Source organism: Semicossyphus pulcher, unplaced genomic scaffold (genome assembly GCF_022749685.1).
Source record: "Semicossyphus pulcher isolate SPU_LCO1_2020_fin unplaced genomic scaffold, fSemPul1.0.p SCAF_20, whole genome shotgun sequence".
NCBI classification, from domain to species: domain Eukaryota; kingdom Metazoa; phylum Chordata; class Actinopteri; order Labriformes; family Labridae; genus Semicossyphus; species Semicossyphus pulcher.
Genome location: NW_027211694.1, coordinates 3573606 through 3594453, shown reverse-complemented (window position 1 = coordinate 3594453; position 20848 = coordinate 3573606). Strand labels below are relative to the sequence as shown.

General features: G+C 42.3%; 1 protein-coding gene across 7 annotated transcripts in view; it reads right to left on the bottom strand.

Annotated features, from left to right (window-relative positions):
* sfmbt2 (Scm like with four mbt domains 2) overlaps positions 1-20848 on the bottom strand; it is a 57035-nt gene that overhangs the window by 8936 nt on the left and 27251 nt on the right. For 4 of the 7 annotated variants that reach the window (XM_069671037.1, XM_069671041.1, XM_069671040.1 and 1 more), the window contains 9 exons: positions 11711-11799; positions 10211-10460; positions 9466-9563; positions 7176-7277; positions 5810-6040; positions 4844-4970; positions 4541-4654; positions 4378-4438; positions 2186-2253 (listed from right to left, as the gene is read on the bottom strand). In XM_069671037.1, coding sequence (XP_069527138.1) covers positions 2186-2253; positions 4378-4438; positions 4541-4654; positions 4844-4970; positions 5810-6040; positions 7176-7277; positions 9466-9563; positions 10211-10460; positions 11711-11799 — 1140 coding nt within the window. The remainder of the gene's footprint in view (positions 1-2185; positions 2254-4377; positions 4439-4540; positions 4655-4843; positions 4971-5809; positions 6041-7175; positions 7278-9465; positions 9564-10210; positions 10461-11710; positions 11800-20848) is intronic. The other 3 variants (XM_069671039.1, XM_069671043.1, XM_069671042.1) reach the window with 1 other exon arrangement.

Sequence of the window (20848 nt, the reverse complement as noted above, 5' to 3'; positions counted from 1 at the left end):
CTCTCGTAGCAAAGCTGACATTTTCTTTTACACTTTATCGTGTTCGGGAAAAAAAGGAAGCTGCTCAGCGTTGTTGTTTGTGGGTGTCATATTTCTTGTTCCAGCTGACAACCGGCCAAACGGAGAGAGTACAAGTTCCACTGCAGAAAATCTGATAGCAGGAAAATGCTTCAGTTCTCTAAAGCTTTAGTGATGGATGAGGATCAGTGAACACAAAGGGAAACATTCTGTATATATATTTAGTGTATTGTTTTATGTGAGAGACCAAAGAGGAAATGAGACTCAACAGGCCGCAGTGAGAAGCCACATGTTGCATCTTGTTGTTCTTTCATCATCGTTTGAATCAAACAGGGCGATCGTTCTGTCGCCAGCATGACTTTTCCTCCACTAAGATAACATTATCACTGTGATCACTTTGAGTTCGCTGTTGGATTATGATTCCTAAAGCCTCTTTCATGATAACAAATCACAGTTTGATGGATTGCTCTCTTCTGGTGGAAAGACAGGTACTGCCCCAAGCGAAGGAGTTCAAGCATCTCGGGGTCATGCTCTCGAGTGAGGGTAAAATGGATCGTGAGATTGGCAGACGAGTTGGTGCAGCTTCAGCAGGAATGCGGGCGTTGTACCATGGTGAAGAGGGAGCTCTCAATTTACCAGTTGGTTCTACGTTCCAACCCTCATCTGTGGTCATGAGCTTTGGGTAGTGACCGACACAATGGGGTCATGGATACAAGCAGCCAAAATGAGTTTCCTCCGCAGGGTGTCTGGGCTCAACCTGATACCCCTTTCCCGCGTTGACCCACGTTTTTCAGACCCGGGAAGACCCGCTAATAAATGCCGATTGCGTCTTTTCCCATTGCCAGTGGAGTATCCGGCTTTTGGTCTCTTTTCTGCTGCGTCACCGTGACGACACAAGCGCGCCGGAAACCTGTCGCCTTATTTCTTCGTCCCCAAGGATCAGAAGAAGCTCTCTCACCTCACTGTCTTGCCAGTGTTGCTGCATCTTGCACAAAACAAAGAACAAATTCGCCGCTGTATGTTCTTCTGTGTTTACGCGAAAGCGGCCGGAACTTCAGTGTGCGTCAGAGCATCGTGCCAGGTTTTGTGTTCCCATCATTGCTGATCAGAGCCAAGTCGATAATTACCCGGGTCTACTGCAGAGTCATTTGACCGGGGTCTGAATGCCGGTTGTAACCTTTCCCACTAAGCACTAAAGCCGGTTGTTTGCGGGGTTCTTTGACCATTAGGAAAGGGTCTTTAGAGAGACGGTAAGGAGCTCAGACATCCGGAGGGAGCTCGCTACTACTTCGCATCGAAAGGAGCCAGTTGAGGTTGTTCACGCATCTGATTAGGATGCCTCCTGAGCGCCTCCCTGTGGAGATTTTCCAGGCACAGCAAACTAGGAGGAGACCCCAGGGCGGACCCAGAGCTTGCTTGAGGAATTATATATCCCACCTGGACTGGGAACGCCTCGGGATCCCCCCAGGAGGAGCTGGAAAACGTCTGGGTCAACTTGCTAAGCCTGCTGCGAACGCGACACAACCCCGGATAAGCGGAAGAAAGGGATGGATGGATGGAAATGACAAAACTTTCTTTATGTGCTAATAATGAGTTTCCAAATAAGATCCTTTTTTCCATATTTATTTGTCTTCATTTATTTATTTGGCTGCTACAAAGACAGCAACTACTCTTCCTGGCGTCGTAGAATCGATAGCATCAACACTGATTGGCAAAAGCCTTAACTCAATTATATTTTGGGAAAAAGTTGTCTAATAAATGATAAAAGTGATGAGAATTTCTAAGTGAGCAGAGAGGTTTGACTCTTTTGCACCATAATGCTTATTAATAACCTTTATTGACCTTATAAATAGTAGGGTATATTTTAAATCCATCTCTGATGCAGCCTGAGAGAGAACAGAAACTTCTTTGTTGTGATCTTTAAAAACTCCACTTTTAAGTACTATTTGTTAAATATCCTGCAAGAACTTAAAATGTTAAGTAAAGATAAGAGAAGCTTTTAGCTTATGTGCACCAGACTACTTAATGTAGCCAACATTTACTCTGCAGAAGACAAAAACAAGTGATGTTTACGCGCGCAGGGTAAATGAAGATCTCTCTTTCATCACAGCAGCTCATTAGAAATAATTACTGCAGATAAATCGTGTGTAACTTGGCTCTTGATTACCTGGATCAACGGCGACGGGCTGGCAGAGGCTGACAGGAGCCGTCTCCACCGGCTGGGACGGAGCCAACCTGCAGGAAAGAAACGCAATCAATAGCGTCAAAGTAATCAATGAAATTATCCCAACCGATGTAATCAGGCAGGAAACAACAGAGCAGCCAAACGATCGCTCGTTTAGCCGATCAATCTTCTCTGCAGCTACTACGGTTTCCGTCAGATTTAGAGGCACGTGGGTTCAGAAGCAGCAAGGGGGGACACAGTGGCAGAAAGGGGGGTTATTGATAAAAGGATTCCCCCCTGAAGGTGAGAAATGGAGTTAGCGGTTGGATGAGAGAGCTGACAAAGTGCTGCTGAAGACCTCATATTTCTCCTGCCATGTCTCCCCCTCCTCCTCGTCCTCCCGCGGCTGCGTTCGCCAGCCGACGGTGTAACATGTCATTTGTCAACAAAATCAATCAGCGCCCCGGGAAAGCAATTTCTGCTCTAAAAAGCCACTGTTTCAATTAATGTCTTCAGATTGACAGAGGGAGGGAGGGAGGGAGGGAGTGAGGGAGAGGAGCCTGGAGGGGTTTCTGAAGCAACCTGTGCTGAGTTTTTTTTGGCTCGCAGGTAGAAAGATAGAAAACTATTTTTCTAAGTGCGCTGAAGTGAAACAGACGAAGGCTGCGTGTCGGTTTACAGTGATGCATCGACTGAAATACTGACCACATGCATCCATCAGTTTCACTTTCCACTTAACCGTCATTTAACACTTCGAAAACATGCTGAGGAGCTAATGAATGTGCAAGGTACGCACAGGGAGAAAGAATGCACACTATAACCATCAATAAAACATTCAACAAATTTCAGTGTGGTGTTCTGCAAGAATAAGAAAGCATTTTGCATTTCTCAAGTCGATGTTTTTTAAGGGCCTGTGTCCTCTAACAGCGTTTTTTTGTGCTGCCTATTTTCTAAACAAAACCAATGCAGTTCAGCGTTTTCACCCCCTGCGTCAGCTGTTTTTTTGTCGCTGTACTCACAGCACTCTCAGTTGAAAATAGTTCAACTTTTGGAACACCTCTGCGCTCATCAATGCCACATCGACCAGTCAGAATCGAGAAGGGGCGGGACTTTAGACATCAACTTTGTCAACAACAATGGCGGAGGAGAAGCTAATCCTTTTATTTTTTTCACGTGAGTAAGAACCGCATTTAAATTTATTTCTAATTTTGTGATTTTCCTAACATTTTCTGTTTTGTATTTGTGAGCCCTCTGAAGGTGCTGAGGGCGTCCTTAGAAGTGGGTGGGATGGAGTATGCTGGGGAGAAAGTGGGCACAGCGACACCGTCTTTGACCTCAGCCGCTGCCTCGGCCTTCAGACCTCACACAAAGAGTTCTCATCATCATCATTCACAAAATCTGTGATACCGAAGAGGGCTGCTATGCCACAATAAATGTTTTTCTGTGATTCTCAAGTGCTGCAAATAAAGACTGTGAAAGACACGATTCCTTTCCACTGTTTGAATGTTTTCTTTGTAAAATTACGTTGAATAAAAGCAAATATGAAGCATACAGGACAATTTAAAACACACTTACTGGTCACTACCAAGGGAAGTGGAAGTGCTGCGATACAACTTTTGCAGCATGGCCGCTGCCAGCACCAAAAACGCGGTTAGTGGACGCAGGCCCTAAAATGGCTTTTGGTTAGAAGCCTGAAATAAGATCTTTGCTCGACACAACCTCGAGGGATTTTCTGTCACATAAATAAAGTCAGTAAATGCGCAAATACACGAACTTTGAGGTGTTAAAGTCTTTTTTAAATCGAGTTGTTTACAAGCAGCTTAATATGACTACAGAGGTTAACCGGGACATTAGTGGTTGTCACTTTAAAGTCATGTGACTGTGGTGTAGCTGTGGTGTAGGTGCAACATTACATAGACTTAAAACAATGAGGATACGGGATGTTCATATACGGAAAAACAAGTCAACTTTTGTTTCCTGCAGAGCTTATTTTCTGCAGTAATCCAAACTTATTTGAAAACTCCCGATGACCTTTAGTCGAGGGAACCAGGACCTACAAAAATGCATCCTCCCTGCAGCACTCTGCAGAATATTGGCAGCTTCAGCTCAGAAATACATCAGCATTCAGTAAACCGTCAAACCCGCACATCAATCAAACTCCACCTGTGATAAGTTCTGATAAATATTTCTCTTACTGTTTCTCCGGCTGCACCACCGCTATCTTCTTCTGCTTCTGGCCTGCAGGAAAAAAAGAGTCTGCATTCAGCTGTCACTCCCAGCTAAATACGTGTGTGTATCTTCTGTGTGTGTGTGTGTGTGTGTGTGTGTGTGTGTGTGTGTGTGTGTGTGTTTACGTACAGACAGGTTTGAGCGGTGGGGTCAGAGGGTAAGTGTTGGCCTCGCACCAGCCGACAGGGAAGATGTCCATGGACTCGACGTCCACGAGGCACTCTGACAGCGGCTTGGCCACACCTGGAGACAGGTAGACAGCAGAGAGAGAGAGAGAGAGGAGGGGTGAGGGAGCTGTCACACACACAAAGACGCACACACACACACTTTTTTTTCAGAGACACAGCAGGAGTCCTCTGGCACGTTATCCCCCAACACTTAATCCTCCCTTGGCACGCACATGCACACACACACACACACGCACGTCTGTACCTTCCAGTCGGAGCCACAGCAGGCGTCCTCTGACCTGTGTGATCTGAGCCACACACACCTCCGCTGGCCGGTGAGGGTTCACCGCCTCAAGCCACATGTCCTTGGCAAAGCCTCTGTTCTGCCATGTCTGAGCGGACACACACACACACACACACACACACACACACACACACACACACAGGAGGAGAGAGGAGAGAGAGAGAGAGAGAGGGGAAGGGTTTATTTTACATTAAGAACAATGATCCAACCTGAGATAAGCTAAAGCATGGCTCCTTTTAGGGCCTGTTACAAGCTGCAATAACAGGGATTTTGCAGGTTCATTGCATGATGCACTCTGCAGAGAAAGGGTCAAATAAACGATACCTCTGTATTTTTAAGCATATCTTATTAATGGATGAAGATATTACGTCTGGATCTTCATGGAGAATGCTGGAATTTTTTTACCTTGGCCCTATTTTTTTTTACACATTTTGGGTTCTCTAACAGGTGCAAAAACTAAGCAGCGGCAAGATTAGCTGGCTGGCTGCTGCATAATCATTTGGAAAAATGCATCTGATATAAGTATGTTGACTCAAAGTGCTTGTTTTTTTGCAGTCTCAGATTGCTATCCTCAGTGTCTGCAAGCATCCCTGCAGAGATAAACCATTTCCTTAAAGAGGAAGATGATTTTTTTTAACCAGAAAAGTCCGTTACATCACTCGCTTCAAAGCAACCAAACGTCATTGACAAAAACAGTAATTTTAACTCACAAAACACTGAACATGCTGGTCTCTGTCTCTAGTTTGTTTGTATTATTGTGTGACCGAGGTGTTGTACTTCGTTAGCTTTGATCCATCACAACACAATAACACAAAAAAGAGAACAAAGCAGCGGTGGACAAGCAGCTCCCATGTTCTGGTTAAGTAAAAGTAAAATGGCTGTTTTTATCAATGGAGTCTGGTGGCTTTGAACTTCCTCCAGTCTTACATCAGGGAAGCAGGCGTCAGGGGCCGCCTCCGTCCCACTCTGCTTCAGGTAGTCGGCCCAGTCGAAGTCCTGGCCCTCGTAGCCCCGAGGTCGCTCCAGAGTCACGCCGTTCTTCAGACACCACTGGACCGGCAGGATGCCAGGTGAGTCGGAGTGACACACCACGAACCGCGGCTTTGAATCAGTGGAGAGATCATCCAGAGATACCTGGAAGTAGATCTCATTGTAGACCTGAAGGAGGAAGTGAAAGAAAACATTTTAATTACAGACGTTTATTATAGGAACAAATTTGGTCTTTGTTAAATTATGCTTGGTTCAAATGATAGCAAGATGCTAGGGAGGTGCATGATGGGAAATGTAGGATCCAGTGTTTTTAAATGGATTTTTAACAAAAATTGCTCATTACTTGCCCCCGAAAAATTTAAACTTGTGAATTTTAAACATTATTGAAATGTATATATTTATATATTTGTAGCATTATTTGTTTTAACCTTTGAAAAAAACATTTGTTAAATTAATTTTGGAATTATTTTTTAATTGTCTCATGCCGACATATACCTTTAGCTTTAATATAGCACCTGTTATAACTGAAAATTAGGGATAGACCGATTATCGGCCGGGCCGATATTCGGCATTTTGACGCATATCGGCCTTTTTTTCTTTTTTTAATCCGACGGTCGATAAGAGATCAATTTAAAACTGGGTTATTTAGGCTCTGATGCATATGCTTCAAGGCATTTAAACAAAGTTAAGTGTTGGAGTTTGTATTATTCAAAATTTTGACGCCAATATTTTCTTTTTTACTGCAAATGAATATCGGCTTCAAATATCGGTTATCGGCCTCCTTGACCACTAATAATCGGTATCGGTATCGGCCCTGAAAAAACCATATCGGTCTATCTCTACTGAAAATCTATGTTTTCTTTACATTAAGAAAAAATTAAAATGTCACAGTGATCTAAGTTCAAATGAGCTTTCCTATTTAATTGGTATGACTGTTGAATACTGCACAAAATATCAATTATAAGCTGCTTTATTCCAAAAACAGATCGAGTCTACATGTATTGTTATGTAACATAAAGCACACATATATCTATATATTTATATCTTTACAACTACAGAACAGTAAAGGTAATTTTATTACTCAAAACTAAAATGTTCAGTCTTAATTTATAGTTGGAAACACTGTAAAAAAAAAACATGAGACGATATCCAAAAAAGAGTCCGCATTGCGCATTGAGTAACAAGGCTTCTTCTGGGCAGAAACATCCACAAATCCACTGAAGCATCAAAAAAAAAAGAGCTGGGTGGAGTCTGCTTGAATTTTTATTTTTAATAAACATTTCAGTGTTTCAGCTCGACTCACCTTGGCGACAGAAACGGGGCAGATGTGGAGCTGCTCCCGCGGAGAAACCATCTCCAGCTTCATCCCCGTCTTGAAGGAGTGTTCGGGCAGGTCCACGTGGTCCTGACACAGTAAAGTCAACACGTTAGACGAATGTGCTCCACTTTCATTAACGCACACACGCGTGAGACAATGTGGGTCAGGAAAACCCTGCTGGGTGGGCGTGTAACGGACGAGGAGGGGTTTTATTCCCACGTTATGAAGTGGTGATCATGAGGCCTAAGAACTATGCTTTATGCTTCTTACTGATGACATTTGTAACTATCTCGGATATTTTTTTAAGTGGATGAATTGTTTGTTTGATCAGCCGTGTGGCCGCGTCTTCCATTCAGTCTAAAACAACCGGAGACACGTCCCTTCCTGTTTAGTTTTTGGTGTATTGTTCGAGGAAAGACGGACTGTGCCAGACAGTGGGTGTGTCCGCAGTAGGGGCTTTGATTATGAAGGAAATAATAATAGACTGAGCGTGAAAATAAGCTGACATCTTCTCAGATTTGCACTGTCATAGTTGTGGATGCTGTTGTGATCTGGGGGCTGGGATTTTCTGGCTTCATCCCATTATGTTATGCAAGAAGATTAGAGCAGTGGTATAAACACTGCTTATTCTTTGAAGGTGGATGAATTGGACTTATTGCAGCCTTTTTGTTGCTTTGACTGTGTTTTGGTCACAGAGTTTTCATGTCATTCTTGTTATTGCCGTTGGAAGTCTTCAAAGTGCTGCTCTTTCATCTCCGTCACACATAAGATGTAGTTTTGTTTCTGTTGTTTGGATCTAGGAAGCTTTGTTTCAGGGATGTCTCCCTGCTCATGCAAAGGACAGCGCGATTATCATGCATGAGTAATACTGCACAAAAGTACGATTCTCAAGAGGGATTTTAATCGTGCAGCCAAACCTCGTAGACTTACGAAAGAAGATTAGGGCCACTGGGGAAAAAAACATTTTTTTTTATTTTTTTTTTCGGAGAAAAAAAGTCAGAATTCGGAGAAAAAAGTCAGAATTCTCTTTTTCTCTGTATTTTCTCGGAATTCTCTTTTTCTCGGAATTCTGACTTTAATCTCAGAATTCTGACTTTTTTTCTCCGAATTCTGACTTTTTTTCTCAGTATAAAAACTTTTTAAAAAAAGTCAGAATTCTGACTTTGTCTCTCCGTATATAAAAAAAAATTAAAACATTTATTGGACCTTAATTTCTTTTTCCCAGTGGCCCTATAGACTACATCTGTCTTTTTATGTTTCTTTATTTGAGCAGGGACTTTAACCTTATATAAAACAAGGAAAGATATATTGCACCGGATGTTAGCAGATTGCCATTTTCCGCCCGTAGTCCCCGGGCAGGTAAGTAAAATAATTAAATAGTAGGAAGACATTAAAAGAGTACTAAATACATCCCCCACCCTCAAAACAAACACGACACAAAACTAGACATTAAAAGAGCACCTTAACCCATCTCCTATGAAAACTGATACCTTTAATACCAAAGGCCTTATCCTCATATAAAAGTACTTTACAGTAATGGTTAAACTTGTCCAGTTGAAGATGCAGTGTAGATTAAGACAGGCGTGGTTTCATGTGTCACAAATCTAAGGAATGATCAGTTTACTCGCAGGGTTGTCTCCTCCCTCGCTTCTTGATTAAATCTGTTTGTTTTGTGCTACTCGGTTAGCTCGCTAAAACACAGTCTGTTTGTCTGCAGCGACTCATTCAGAGCAGATATGCACAGTTTTTTTTGCAAGCGGAGGAGTGGGTTGATATTTGAATAGAGTCGGGTTTTATTTGCATATTCATGTTCGCGTGCATAAGAAATGAAGGCAAAGGTGAGGAGTGACATTTAGGCTTGGTAAAAAAAAAAAAAAGTAATATGTAATTTTACGACCAGAGATTATTTATTTAGCTGTTTCAGGAGGTTGACTTTAATTCAGTTCAATAAAATGTCCTTCATGTGATGATGTCATTTGTGATGATGTGTGACCTCTGCAGAGAATAAGAAATTCTTCAATTCAAACTGAGCTTTTCTTTCGTCATTAGTGACAAATCAGATAATTCATTCACAGAAACCTGAAATGATTCAGAAATTAAAGGCCTGTAAGAAAATAACATTATTATTATTTTCCCAGTGTCGGTATCAGACAATAGAGGTAACAGTGGAAACAATAGAGCTCATCTCATGCAGGTAGTCCTGCAGTCTGGCTCCATGCCAACAACAAACACACACACACACACACACAGAGAGCAGAGAGGTGTTTGAACTCACCTTGAACACCTCTAGCGGTAGCGGGTTCTTCTGTCCGTCCTCTTGAGCGTCCTCCAGAGCCTGCTGCCAGTCGGGGGCGCTCTTCAAAGACTGGAGGCCTGCAGAGAGGAGAGATAGGTTGGCGTGATACTCTTACTAAAATACTTACAGTTAGCGTTTTTATTATCACTCAGTAAAATTGTTACAGCTGTAATGTTTATTTAAGCTGCATCATTACTTTATGTTTTAAAACATTGGGACATACAAGAACATAAAAATCAACAATTAATTTATATTTTATCTCATTTTTTATTAAACCGAGCTTGTTTGATGCAATTTAGTTTGGATTGAGAAAAATAATCAGCAGTCTGGTCGGACCAAACAAGCAATTCCAAGACAACACCATAGACTCTGCATTTTCTGACATTTTATGAAATATCGAATAAACATTAAGAGAATAATAATGTAAAGAAAAGGAGGATTCATTTAAAATTAAAATAAATATAGTTTTAGCTCTGATTTAAACCTGATTTAAAGTTAAAATCTTAATTTAATAAAAGGTGAGATCTAGGGGAGGAAATAGGCACAGGCCGTTGAAAGCACCACAGCAGTTGAACCTGTTTAAAGTCTGAGCCAACGTAACTTGAATAGACAAACGAGTTGAACAGAAACATCATTAAAGTTTCAAACTCATAATAGTAATTAAGTTTTCAAAGCTCCAACAGGCTGACAGTGAATAAAAGGTGAGAGCAGATGAGTTCATTACCTGTGGGCGGCTCTAAGGCGAGACGGTTCTCCTCAGCCCAGCCGAGTGGGCGGAGCCTCACATCCAGGTAGAACAGCCAGGCGTCCTGAGCCTGGTGCTCCTCAGAGAGGCCGGCGTAGCGCAGACGGAGCCTCCCTCCCACGTTCTGGACGACTCCGACGGGCCAGTAGAGGAACGGGTCCGAGACGTCCTGGAGCTCCAACACTGAGCCCTCCACGATCAGATCCACCGTGTTCTTACCCCGCAGAGGCTGAGAGAGAGACACAAAGGAAGGGCTTCATTTATTCAAATATCTGAAGGAAGATCAAGAAGGTAGAGCATTTAATTGGTTTAGCCGTTTCTCCTGGTTTAACCTGATCATATTATCCAGCAAGCTTGAACTTGGTAAGCTGAAAAATAGACATTTTTGGGGTTTTTTTTGCATTAAATCTAAGACAGGAATCTTAATAGGACGAACTTGACAAAAACACGTGAAATTAATTTTTAGAGGAAGTAATGACGGATCAGTTTTAAAGATGCAGGTTTTTACAGCTCGTATCCTTTCTGTAAAAACTTCCTCTGAATCTCTTTGAACAGCCTGAAATAACAGGTGCTCTTTGGATACTTCGGGTTTGCTGTGGTAAATTCATTTTGTATAGGGGTCTTTGCAAGGGTGAAAAATTTTAACTGGAAAATGCAACTGTCCATCAAAAAACCATCCAAGGCATTCTGTAGGATTTATGTAGAATTAAAAAGCCTTTATTTTACATAAGAGATAGACCGATATGGTTTTTTCAGGGCCGATACCGATACCGATTATTAGTAGTCAAGGAGGCCGATAACCGATATTTGGAGCCGATATTCATTTGCTGTAAAAGTGAAAATATTGGCGTCAAAATTTTGAATAATACAAACTCCAACACTTAACTTTGTTTAAATGCCTTTAAGCACATGTTTATTAAACAAACAAACAAAAAGCGCAGGGAGTTCCCAGGGTCAGCAGCATCTCTTATAAAGTTAACTGAAAATTTAAATAAATAAATAACTTCCTGAAGTTTTATAAAGTAAATAAAACAAAGTTAAATAAAATTTGCAAAGAAATGAATCTTATCGGCCGTCAGATTAAAAAAAACCCAAAAAAACCCCGATGCCGATATGCGTCAAAATGCCAAATATCGGCGCCGATAATCGGTCTATCCCTAGTTTGCACTCTATAGCATCCTATTAAGCAACTGGGTAATTCTGGTGTTTTTTACCCACTAAAAATCCTCCTTTTTAAATACATATTCTTGCATCTTAAAGAGTAGCGGCTGCAAAACTTGCTGCAATGGCTGCAACATTATTTTTGCAGGCAACGTCTTTATGTTTGCCTCAGACAGTGAAATTGCACTTTAAGCTCCGTCTGTTCCTCTCGGTCAGCAGGGACAAACCTTAAAATAAAGTTGTGTTTTGATTTTAATTGATGTAGAACAGTTGTAACAATTGATTCCCCTCCTCCCCTCTGAGTGATGATCCACTCACCCCCTCCAGCAGGTTGGCGGGTGCCGTCCTGGAGCCGGTCAGATCCTGAACGAGGAACTCTGTCCAGTCGCTGTGTTTCTCCTTGATGGCTGCAAACACATGAAAACACAAAGAGCCGACACTAAGACACAAATTCATAATCAAAGTGTGGAAACTGAGCACACGACATGTGAATTATTTCTGAGTCATCACCAGAGAGCAGCGTGCATGTGTAGATGCATGCAGTGCTTGCAAACACAAACATATAATTAAAACTGCACATGAAGTATTTTAACAATGAATTTGATCATTTTTATGCACAACAAGTGATAAAACATGAAAGTATTCAGTGTTTCTTTCCCTTACAACACTTCATGGCTTCATTCACGCTGCAAACATTAATCCTCAAATCTGATTCATGGCTGGAATCAGATATTTTTAAGGTTTGAACATGCAAATAAAAGCAAGAAAAGACATCACATCTGGCATGTTTCTGCAGAAGTAAACACATTAAATTAATAACACTGAATTAAATGGTGCAATTTAAATGATAACGAGCAGATTAACAGCTGCAAAACAAAGCAGAGACGTGTGATTGTGTCTCTTTGTGCAGCCGTCGTGGCCGTTTCCATGCAGCAACGCGAGATCACAGGTGCAAACAGAAACCGGTTTCATTCAGAATTTTCAGACATCAAAAAGGTTCTCAGGTCGCTCAAAGCTTCCTGTTTGAGCGGTAAACTGTGCCGGAATTCAAAACGACGGTTGAGGCCGAGGTCACGCTGCTACAAATTGGGTTTGTACGCCGGGTTAAAGAGAGCAGGTACGAAAGCAGAAGAGAAAATGTCAGATTGAGGCAGACATTAGGAAATAAAACAAACCAGCTCTCTGCTGTAAGGACCTGACAAACTGTTGATCTATAATTACTCTCCACACACCCTCCTGATGCTTTCTTCCTCTTTTAGTTATTTTAACCTTATTATTATTTTATCTGTGTTATATATTTTCCTCCTTATGTTGTGCATTTCACTGTAATCTCTACGAGGGGGCTAACAGTCACACCAAAGTTGGTCAGCTCATACAACAGTCCATTTCATCTTAAGAACTGTACATGGCGGCAAACCAAAGTCTGATATTTTGCCATAAAACAGGAAGTTGTTGTCACCCTAGCTTAAGTAATATAGTGTCAAATCTGAAAACATGCTAACAGTCATAGCGTCACATATTCAGGAGGAAGTACACTTTATTTTGACTTATATTGGTTGCTCTCTGTTCCATATGCCCGAACTGAATTGGGTAAAAAGGCTTTTGTTCACTCTGCACCTTTTGCATGGAATATGTTGCAGAAAGACTGAGTTCATCTCATTGAGCGCTTTTAAATCCAAACTGAGAGTTCTTGAGGCCGACGCCACAACATGCACTTGTTCTTCATAATTCGCTTGTAAATTTAATCTTTTTATTTGTCTTTGTTTGTGTTTTAACTTTTACTGTTTTGTAACTGTGTTTGGTATTTGCTGCTGCCTGTCTCGGCCAGGACGCCCTTGACAAAGAGGTTCTAATATCCAAGTTAAATAAAGGTTAGATAAAAAATTAAAAAATGATATAAAATGTACACTGTGCATACTACACTTGACGTAAAGCAACATAATGCAGGTTTAATACATGTGGAGCGTCCTAAACGCATTAAAATCCCCTTCTGGCTGCATTCCTCCTTTATGAGAGCTGCTATACACATACATTATATCATTTTATCTCCATAAATATTAAAAATAAATACAGTTTTGGTGCCCAATGTTTTTTTTATTGTGATTTATTTCCTTGTTTGTGTCCTGCACAAAAACACACGTATGCAAACTCCAGGAGGACCGGAGCTCTGCCTTCGAGCTAAAGAGCCAACTTCCAGCAGATTTGCATGCAGACTTGTGTTTTTTTGTGTACTTCCTGTTTCCCACAGTGCAACAGTGTTACATAATTCCTGCTCTTGCGTGTCTTTGCTCTTCATTTGCTTTTTGCCTTCTCCTGATATCAGCCTACTGTCTCTCCCTCCTCCCCCCCCCCTGAAATTCCTCGCAGATCTAGAAAGATGCTGTGTGGCCTTCAGTGTCCTGTGTGTTTTTCCCTGTTAGTCACACACACACATTAAAACCCTCCATAAGCTCATCTACACTTGTCGGAGTGTGTGACGCGCTGCCAGATGAGTCAGGGTTACAGAATGAGTAGAGCGTGGCGTGTGATCTGACGTCCCCTGCAGCACTGATTAACATCAAGCTGAAGTGAAAGTGAAACGTTGTACTCACTCAAACATGAGAGTGGCTGCTGGAGTTTGTCAGAACTATATTTGTTTTGTTTGTTGTTATAGTTGTTTGTTTGAAGCCTGCGTGTAAATTTTCACAGTAAAACAGCCTCGGGAGCATTTACAGCGTAAAGCGTTTCCCAGGCTTAACAACAAAACTAACTTTAAACTACGACGCTGTTTTTTACAGGCAGTCACTAAAGTGTGCATTTTATAAAGACAGAATCCTCCTGCACACTTTATATCAGGAGAGGCTCTTGCAATAAAGGCCAACAAGTTATGAAAAGATGATTTCCTACTACTAAATATTTATTATTTCATCAATCATCATGTTAACTTAACTTGTGCTTTGTTCTCTCCTTTGCACTTTCATTTTGACGTTTTATGACGGCAATTTAGATAATACTTAAACTGCTTTAATTCATTAAACTTTAACCAACATCAATTGCTTTCAACACTTTAGAGCATGCTTGAAACAAAGAGCGTGATCTGAATCATGAGCCCTTTTACATTGTGGTTCAGCGCTGTAAGTCAAGTCAAATTTAAAACAACGTAAACTGACCGAAGTGCTTTACAGACAGTGGCAGATAAAACAGCGCAAGAGATACAACACTGAATATAAGACACCACAGTATACAATTCCACATGCATACACACACACACACACGTATATACACCCATACATACGAAATACTTTCATAGGCCAAGGAAAAGAGGAGGTGGGCTTTGAGCTGAGCTTTGAATGAATTTATCGAGTCTGCACTTTTGATTCGAGGAGGCAGTGACTTCCACAGGTCGGGGCCAACAACTGAAAAGGCGCGATCACCCCGAAGTTTTCGCTCAGCCCGAGGGACGACCAGCAGGGACGGCTCAGAGGATCTGAGTGCTCGTGATGGGGTCCAGGGTCGGCTAGGTAAGAAGGAGGCAGTCCATGGAGCGTAACGAAGCTCTGCCGTTTTTCGCCGCATTTATCACTTTACATTGAACCAAGCCACCCCGGCAGCCGCAGCGTTCTGGCATTGTGGAAGCAAAAAGCATGCAACACGCGAACAAACAGCACGAGTTTGACATAAGGTCGCCTCGACAACAGGCCAGAGCAGCCGATTGCAGTCGGGGGAGGAGTCATAAAGTCGGTCACTTCTTCGTTGACAAGTTTGCTGCTCGCCTCTTCAAGCATCTATAATACCAACACACCGTAAATTGAAGTGAATAAAGTCCTCATTTGTTGTTATTATTTTCTTAATTGGATTTAATATTACGTTCTCATATTTTATTCAGGGGTTTTGTTATTTGGATATAAGCGTCATTGCAGATATGTTCATTAAGACAGCGTTCATGAGGAATGTGTGAAACATTACATTGTGAGGACTTTGATAAAACCGTTTATGAAGTTTAATGAATAAGAGACATCTCATCACTTCCTTGTGGGGGGTGTCAAAGCTTTTTCAGCCAATAGGATTCACTCAAAAATGAGCAGGTCGTTTCACATCGAGCATGGAGCTGTGCAGTCGGTGGAGCAACTGGCCTTGAAAACTGCGCCCGCCTTGCTCCCGGGTTTCTTAGAGCAAGTCGGACAACAATCTAACCGTCATGATATGTGCTTGGCAAGGCGCCGATCGATTCTGCGCAGGCCTCGCCCATCTCAAACCCGCCTCACACACACACACACACACACACAAACAACGCTGTTCCACCATCTCGCCTCTATTACTACCTCCGACGCCGGCTCAGAGATGGAACGACTTCGCCCCACCATTCAGGCGCCGTGCGTTTAAGACTCGGCGGGGGCGCTTGTTTAGCTCAGTTGGTGGAGCAGGTGCCCCATGTACAGACGCTACAGTCCTCGACGCACTGATCATTTGGTGCATGTGATCCCCCGCTCTCTTCTCCCCACATTTCCTGTCTCTCTTTAGCGGTCCTATAAATAAAGGCAAAACAAAAAAGACGAGGCGTAACAGAGGCGTGATAATCCCGCCTTTAACTGGCAGTGTAAAAGGGTCAGTGAGAGAACGATCCTACTTATCTCCTGATATTAACTCAGTAAATATTTTTCTGATGAGTTCATGGTCTCAAGTGTTCTACAAAACAGCTTGATATTAATATTTTAAGTCACAGTATTATTAAGACTAAAATAGATGATAAAGACTTTTCTACCTGCAATAGAGACGTCCTGTTATTTTGACTTCCTTTACAAAAGGCAGAAAAATACGCTTTTTAAGAGACGTTTGCTTCTTTTCTTTCATTTTGATGTTTCTGTATCAGTTTCAGATTCTTTAGTTTTGATTTTTCGTTCCCCAAAATGTTTACTGGAAAGTTAGTGATGTAATTATGATGCAATTATCACAGAGGGAGAAGCTTTTGTAAGACACACACACTGTAACAACTGTAATCGCTCTCTGATCTCCTCTGATCAAAATGTAACGTCTGCTAACTTCTGCAGAAATTATTATTATTATTCTGATCCCTTTTTAAATCAGACGTGTGAGTAAATACAGCCGACAGAGGCAGCTCAGGATTTTAAACACATAATTGACTCATGAGAGAACAGATCAATAAATCCTTCTGTGGCTCCGGACTCCAGAAGTCTGAATCAAATCAACGACGGTGGAATTTGCCGGCGAATAAATCAAATTGTTTTTCCTGTGAAGGTAACGTGGCCTCGACGCTCCCTGAACGCCTCTTTAATAATAGTGTTTTTCCTGCGAGACTGTTTTCTTTCCTCGCTGCTGCTGCTGCTGCTGCTGGACTTTGTAAGCACACACACACACCGTACACACACTCTCCTGTGTTGATCTCGGCCGTGCAGAAATAGATAAACTATTTTTACAGATCCTGCTGAGATTAGTCATGAGGCCATTTGGAGCTCAGCAGAAGCAAAAACATGCAAACCTCACCCTCTCTCTCCCCTCCTTCTCCCCCTCTTGCCTCCCCTCCCCCACCTTGCACTTCCATTATACTGTACTCCTTTTTTTCCTTCATATAAATAATGATCTATTTTTCTTCATTTCCATCCCAAAGGCAGCAGACACGTAGAGGTGAAAGCCTGAATTTCACATAACAATAAGTGCATAATTAACCTTGAGGGAGGAGATCTTCAAAACACCCCCTCCTCCAACCGTACTGCTACACTCTCCCCTCTCTCTCCCCTCCTCCTCCCTCGTCCTCCTGCAGGCCCAGGCTGCACAAAAGCTGGCTCAAATCTGCAAGCAAATATCTAGCAAAAGAAAATATGAATTTACATGCATGAAACTTATCATTTGCATATTCTGCAGGCTGCTCTTCTCTTCCAAACAAGCCCAGGCTAAGTGCACAAGCCTTATTTAAAAGCTTTACTTTAGATAATCAATGTTATAATTAAAGAAGAAGAATCGCCTCTGTGCAACAGATTCTAATCAGAGGTAATGGGGGCGAATTAGGCCCGTTTCCCCCTCCGTCTTTTGCAGTCATTACGCGCTGCCTGGCACGGAGAGGAGCAGCGCGCGAGGGTAGAAGCCAAGTCAATTCAAACGATTACCGTCCTCCATTTTTACTGACGGCCGTTCCAAATAGGCCACGAACACAACGAGCGCAGCATGTCAAATGTCACACGGCGTCATTCCTGCGTTTATTGAGAGACGTTTGGCTGCTGTGTTTGGCTCAGCGACACCCGGGCAGTTTCTGACGCAATACTGTGAACGGCTTTATAGCCCTGATAATGACAGGGTGGGGATATTAGAGCCATTTGTGTAAATATGGATTAGCTCCGTGATGTGTTTGTGGTCGGCGATGAGGAGGCCCAAGGGAACAGAGAGCGCACAGTGAAGACGTGTGTGTGGCTGTTCTTTTCTTTAACTACAAACCCATTCATAAATAAACCTTCTACATTCAAATACATTAAAAATCAAATCTATTAAAGCAGCCTGATTAATAAAACTACAAGGAACACACTCACACACACACACACACCCTTAATTAGTTAATACAAACATTAGAGTTCATGCAAATCCTGAGGTTACAGCAGAGAGAGGTTGGTGTTGTGTTTCGATCAGTTGCGTGATCGTAAAAAGCTGTTGGTTTACAAGAAGGTATTGCAAAAGGAGGAGACATTGTTGGTGCAGCAGGGCAGCAGTCACAGAGGGCGATGGCAAAATATGCAGAGTCAACTGTCAGAAAAATCACCCTAACTCTACTTCTCCCTCAGCAGATGGCTCGTCATCGTGCAGCAGAATGCACCGGCTTCAAAAACAAGCAAGAAGAGCAGAACGAAAATGTGCTGGTGTTGAATTATTGTGTGTAAAATGCAGGTTTAGCTTTTTAAAGTTCTTCTCCTGGTGTTAATTAAACCCCTGAAAGTTCATTAAAAACCTTTAACACTGTCTGTCTAAACGTACATGGAATAAAGACAACAGCTTATAAGAGCATGCATACTCTTTTTTATACAACTGAATGCAATCCAATTAAAAGAGATCTGCAAATAATTAACACACAGATCTTTAAAGGAGCAGTTCGCCTCCAAAGCTGGTGTTCTCTGTAATCGATAGAAGCAATAATATTTGACATTGGCGCCATAGCTGTGGAGAAACTCGTACAAACAGCTCGTGGTTTCGCCTGTTCTACATTCCTACAACACCCAGCATGCATTGCGCCCCTCCTTCTGAAAGGAACGGCCCAGCGAGAGACGCTGGAGTGAAATACGACCGTTTCGCTGCAGGCAACGGCTCAGAGCGGTACAGAATCTGAAACACGACGAGAATATACCGATGGATCGTCTAAAAACTCTTCAGGTCTGCAGTCTACATTTCACACCTGACGATTCTGAACGAGACATGACATCGGAGGCGGGCGTCATAGATTGAGGAAGCGTAGTTTAGCGAACTTGGCCTCCTCCAGATGACACGTTTTACGTAGTCTGACGGAGGTTTTCGAAACTAAACATCTTATTAAAGGAGGAATTTGTGGCTTACTTGTTGAGTTGGATGCATTAACATCTGCAGGTGTACTTATTAAAGTGGAAACTGTTTAAAAGTGGAGGACAGGATGCTGGTGGAGCTCAGTGGGTAGAGCAGGTGCCACATAAACAACCCACAGACCTCAGCTCCCGCCCTCTGCCCTTTGCGTCATGTCATCACCCCCGCTCCGCTCCCCATATTTCCTGTCACTCTTCAGCTGTCCAATAAATGAAGGCGGAAAGGGCCCCAAAAATAATATATGTATATAAAAATAAAAGAAGGAGTAGATATGAGCGCTACATTTGTTTTCTGAGGTGTAAAATAAAGATTGAGCGCTGTAACTAAACTTTACATGATGCCGTGTTCAACACGCACCTCCTCATAAACGTGGTGATTACAGTATCTATGGAGATGTGATGTTGAGACTACAGGAGCAGTGATTGTGCTGCTCGTGTTTGACATGTTTGTGGTGCCGCTGCAGTAACGACAACACGAAGCCGTGCTCAGGTTTCATGGCAACGATCGCACCACAGTCGTCTCCTATTCAGTGTTGAGACAAAGCAAACATTTCCATCATCGCTGTGTTATAAGAGCGAGTACAAGAACGTAAAGACCGCAGAGTTGGAACGATGGTTTCAATATTCAATAAGTCGATTTGCATCTTTTTTCAGAATGAATCATTTAAGCAGAAATGGCAAATACAAGCAATATGAGGCAAATATCTGTGGTTTTTGGAAAATGTGAATAACCTTTAACAAATGATTACTAATGAATGAGGGAAAACATCTGGACTTCCCCGTTAGCACGGATCGAGGGGTTTCGGGGGGTGGCACAGAGTCCCTGGAACTTTAGCTGCGGTTAGACTTATCACCGGTTCAAGAAAACACGATCATATCACTCATCCTGGCCTCCCTGCATTGGCTTCCTGTTCATTACCACATTGATTATAACATTTTACTTCCAGCTTTTAAAGCTCTACATAACCAAGCCCCTCCTAACGCCTGTGAGCCGGGGCGGCCTCTCAGCTGATGTGCTGGTTGTACCTACAGAGCCCGATTGAAGACGAAGGGCAATCAGGCTTTTGCAGTCCGGCTGCCCAGTCTCTGGAAAGACCTACCTGCTTTGCTAAATCTGTCTCTGCTTTTAAATCTCTTCTTGAAACGGCTTTCATGTTTGTGTTTTAAAGTTATTATCTCAAAGATCTCAGTTTCGTTCTCTTTGGCGGCACGGTAATTGCGGGAGCACACTTCCAGATATCCAGACAGTGCTGCATGTGTGACGTCCACGGTCGGCTCCGGTTGTAACTCTTGATTTTCCTGGCTGACGGTCGCTTTCCTTTTCAGACTGTTTGCTTCATCTGAGCGTCGAGTTTGTTTCTTCTTCTTTGGATTTTCACTTCTTGTTGAAGTTGTATCTGTAGTCATCCATCTTTTCTTTCTTTGTTCAGCCATAGTAGATTACTGTTTACTCGCAACACTTGCAGAGAGCGGAAAAGCAGCCGCTTAGCTCCGCCTACCCTCTCTGGCAGACCAACCACTGCTGGCTGATGGAAAAAGCGTCACTAACTGGGCGCTGTGTATGTATTTAAATGAAAATCTTCGAGATTATCACTTTAAACTGTTTGTAAATAACTTTATAACTTTGTTAGGAGAAGTGCTATAAAAGTAAAGGTTATTATTATTATTATTATTATTACATGTAGGTCCTGGTCCCTGCAGTGGAAACACCTCCTAAAGTCTGGGGGAAAGTTCCTGCAGCGTAAACTTTGGTTGTTTGGGGTGAGGTCGGCATGAACTGCTTTAACGTTATTGTAAGTTTGAGCTTTAAATCGATGTTGATTTGCAGAGTAAAACTAAAGCAGAACCCTGATACTTAAATAAAAGGTGTTTTCATGGAGCTGTGAGATAAATCAGCCGTCAGCTGTAAATCAGTCGCTACACG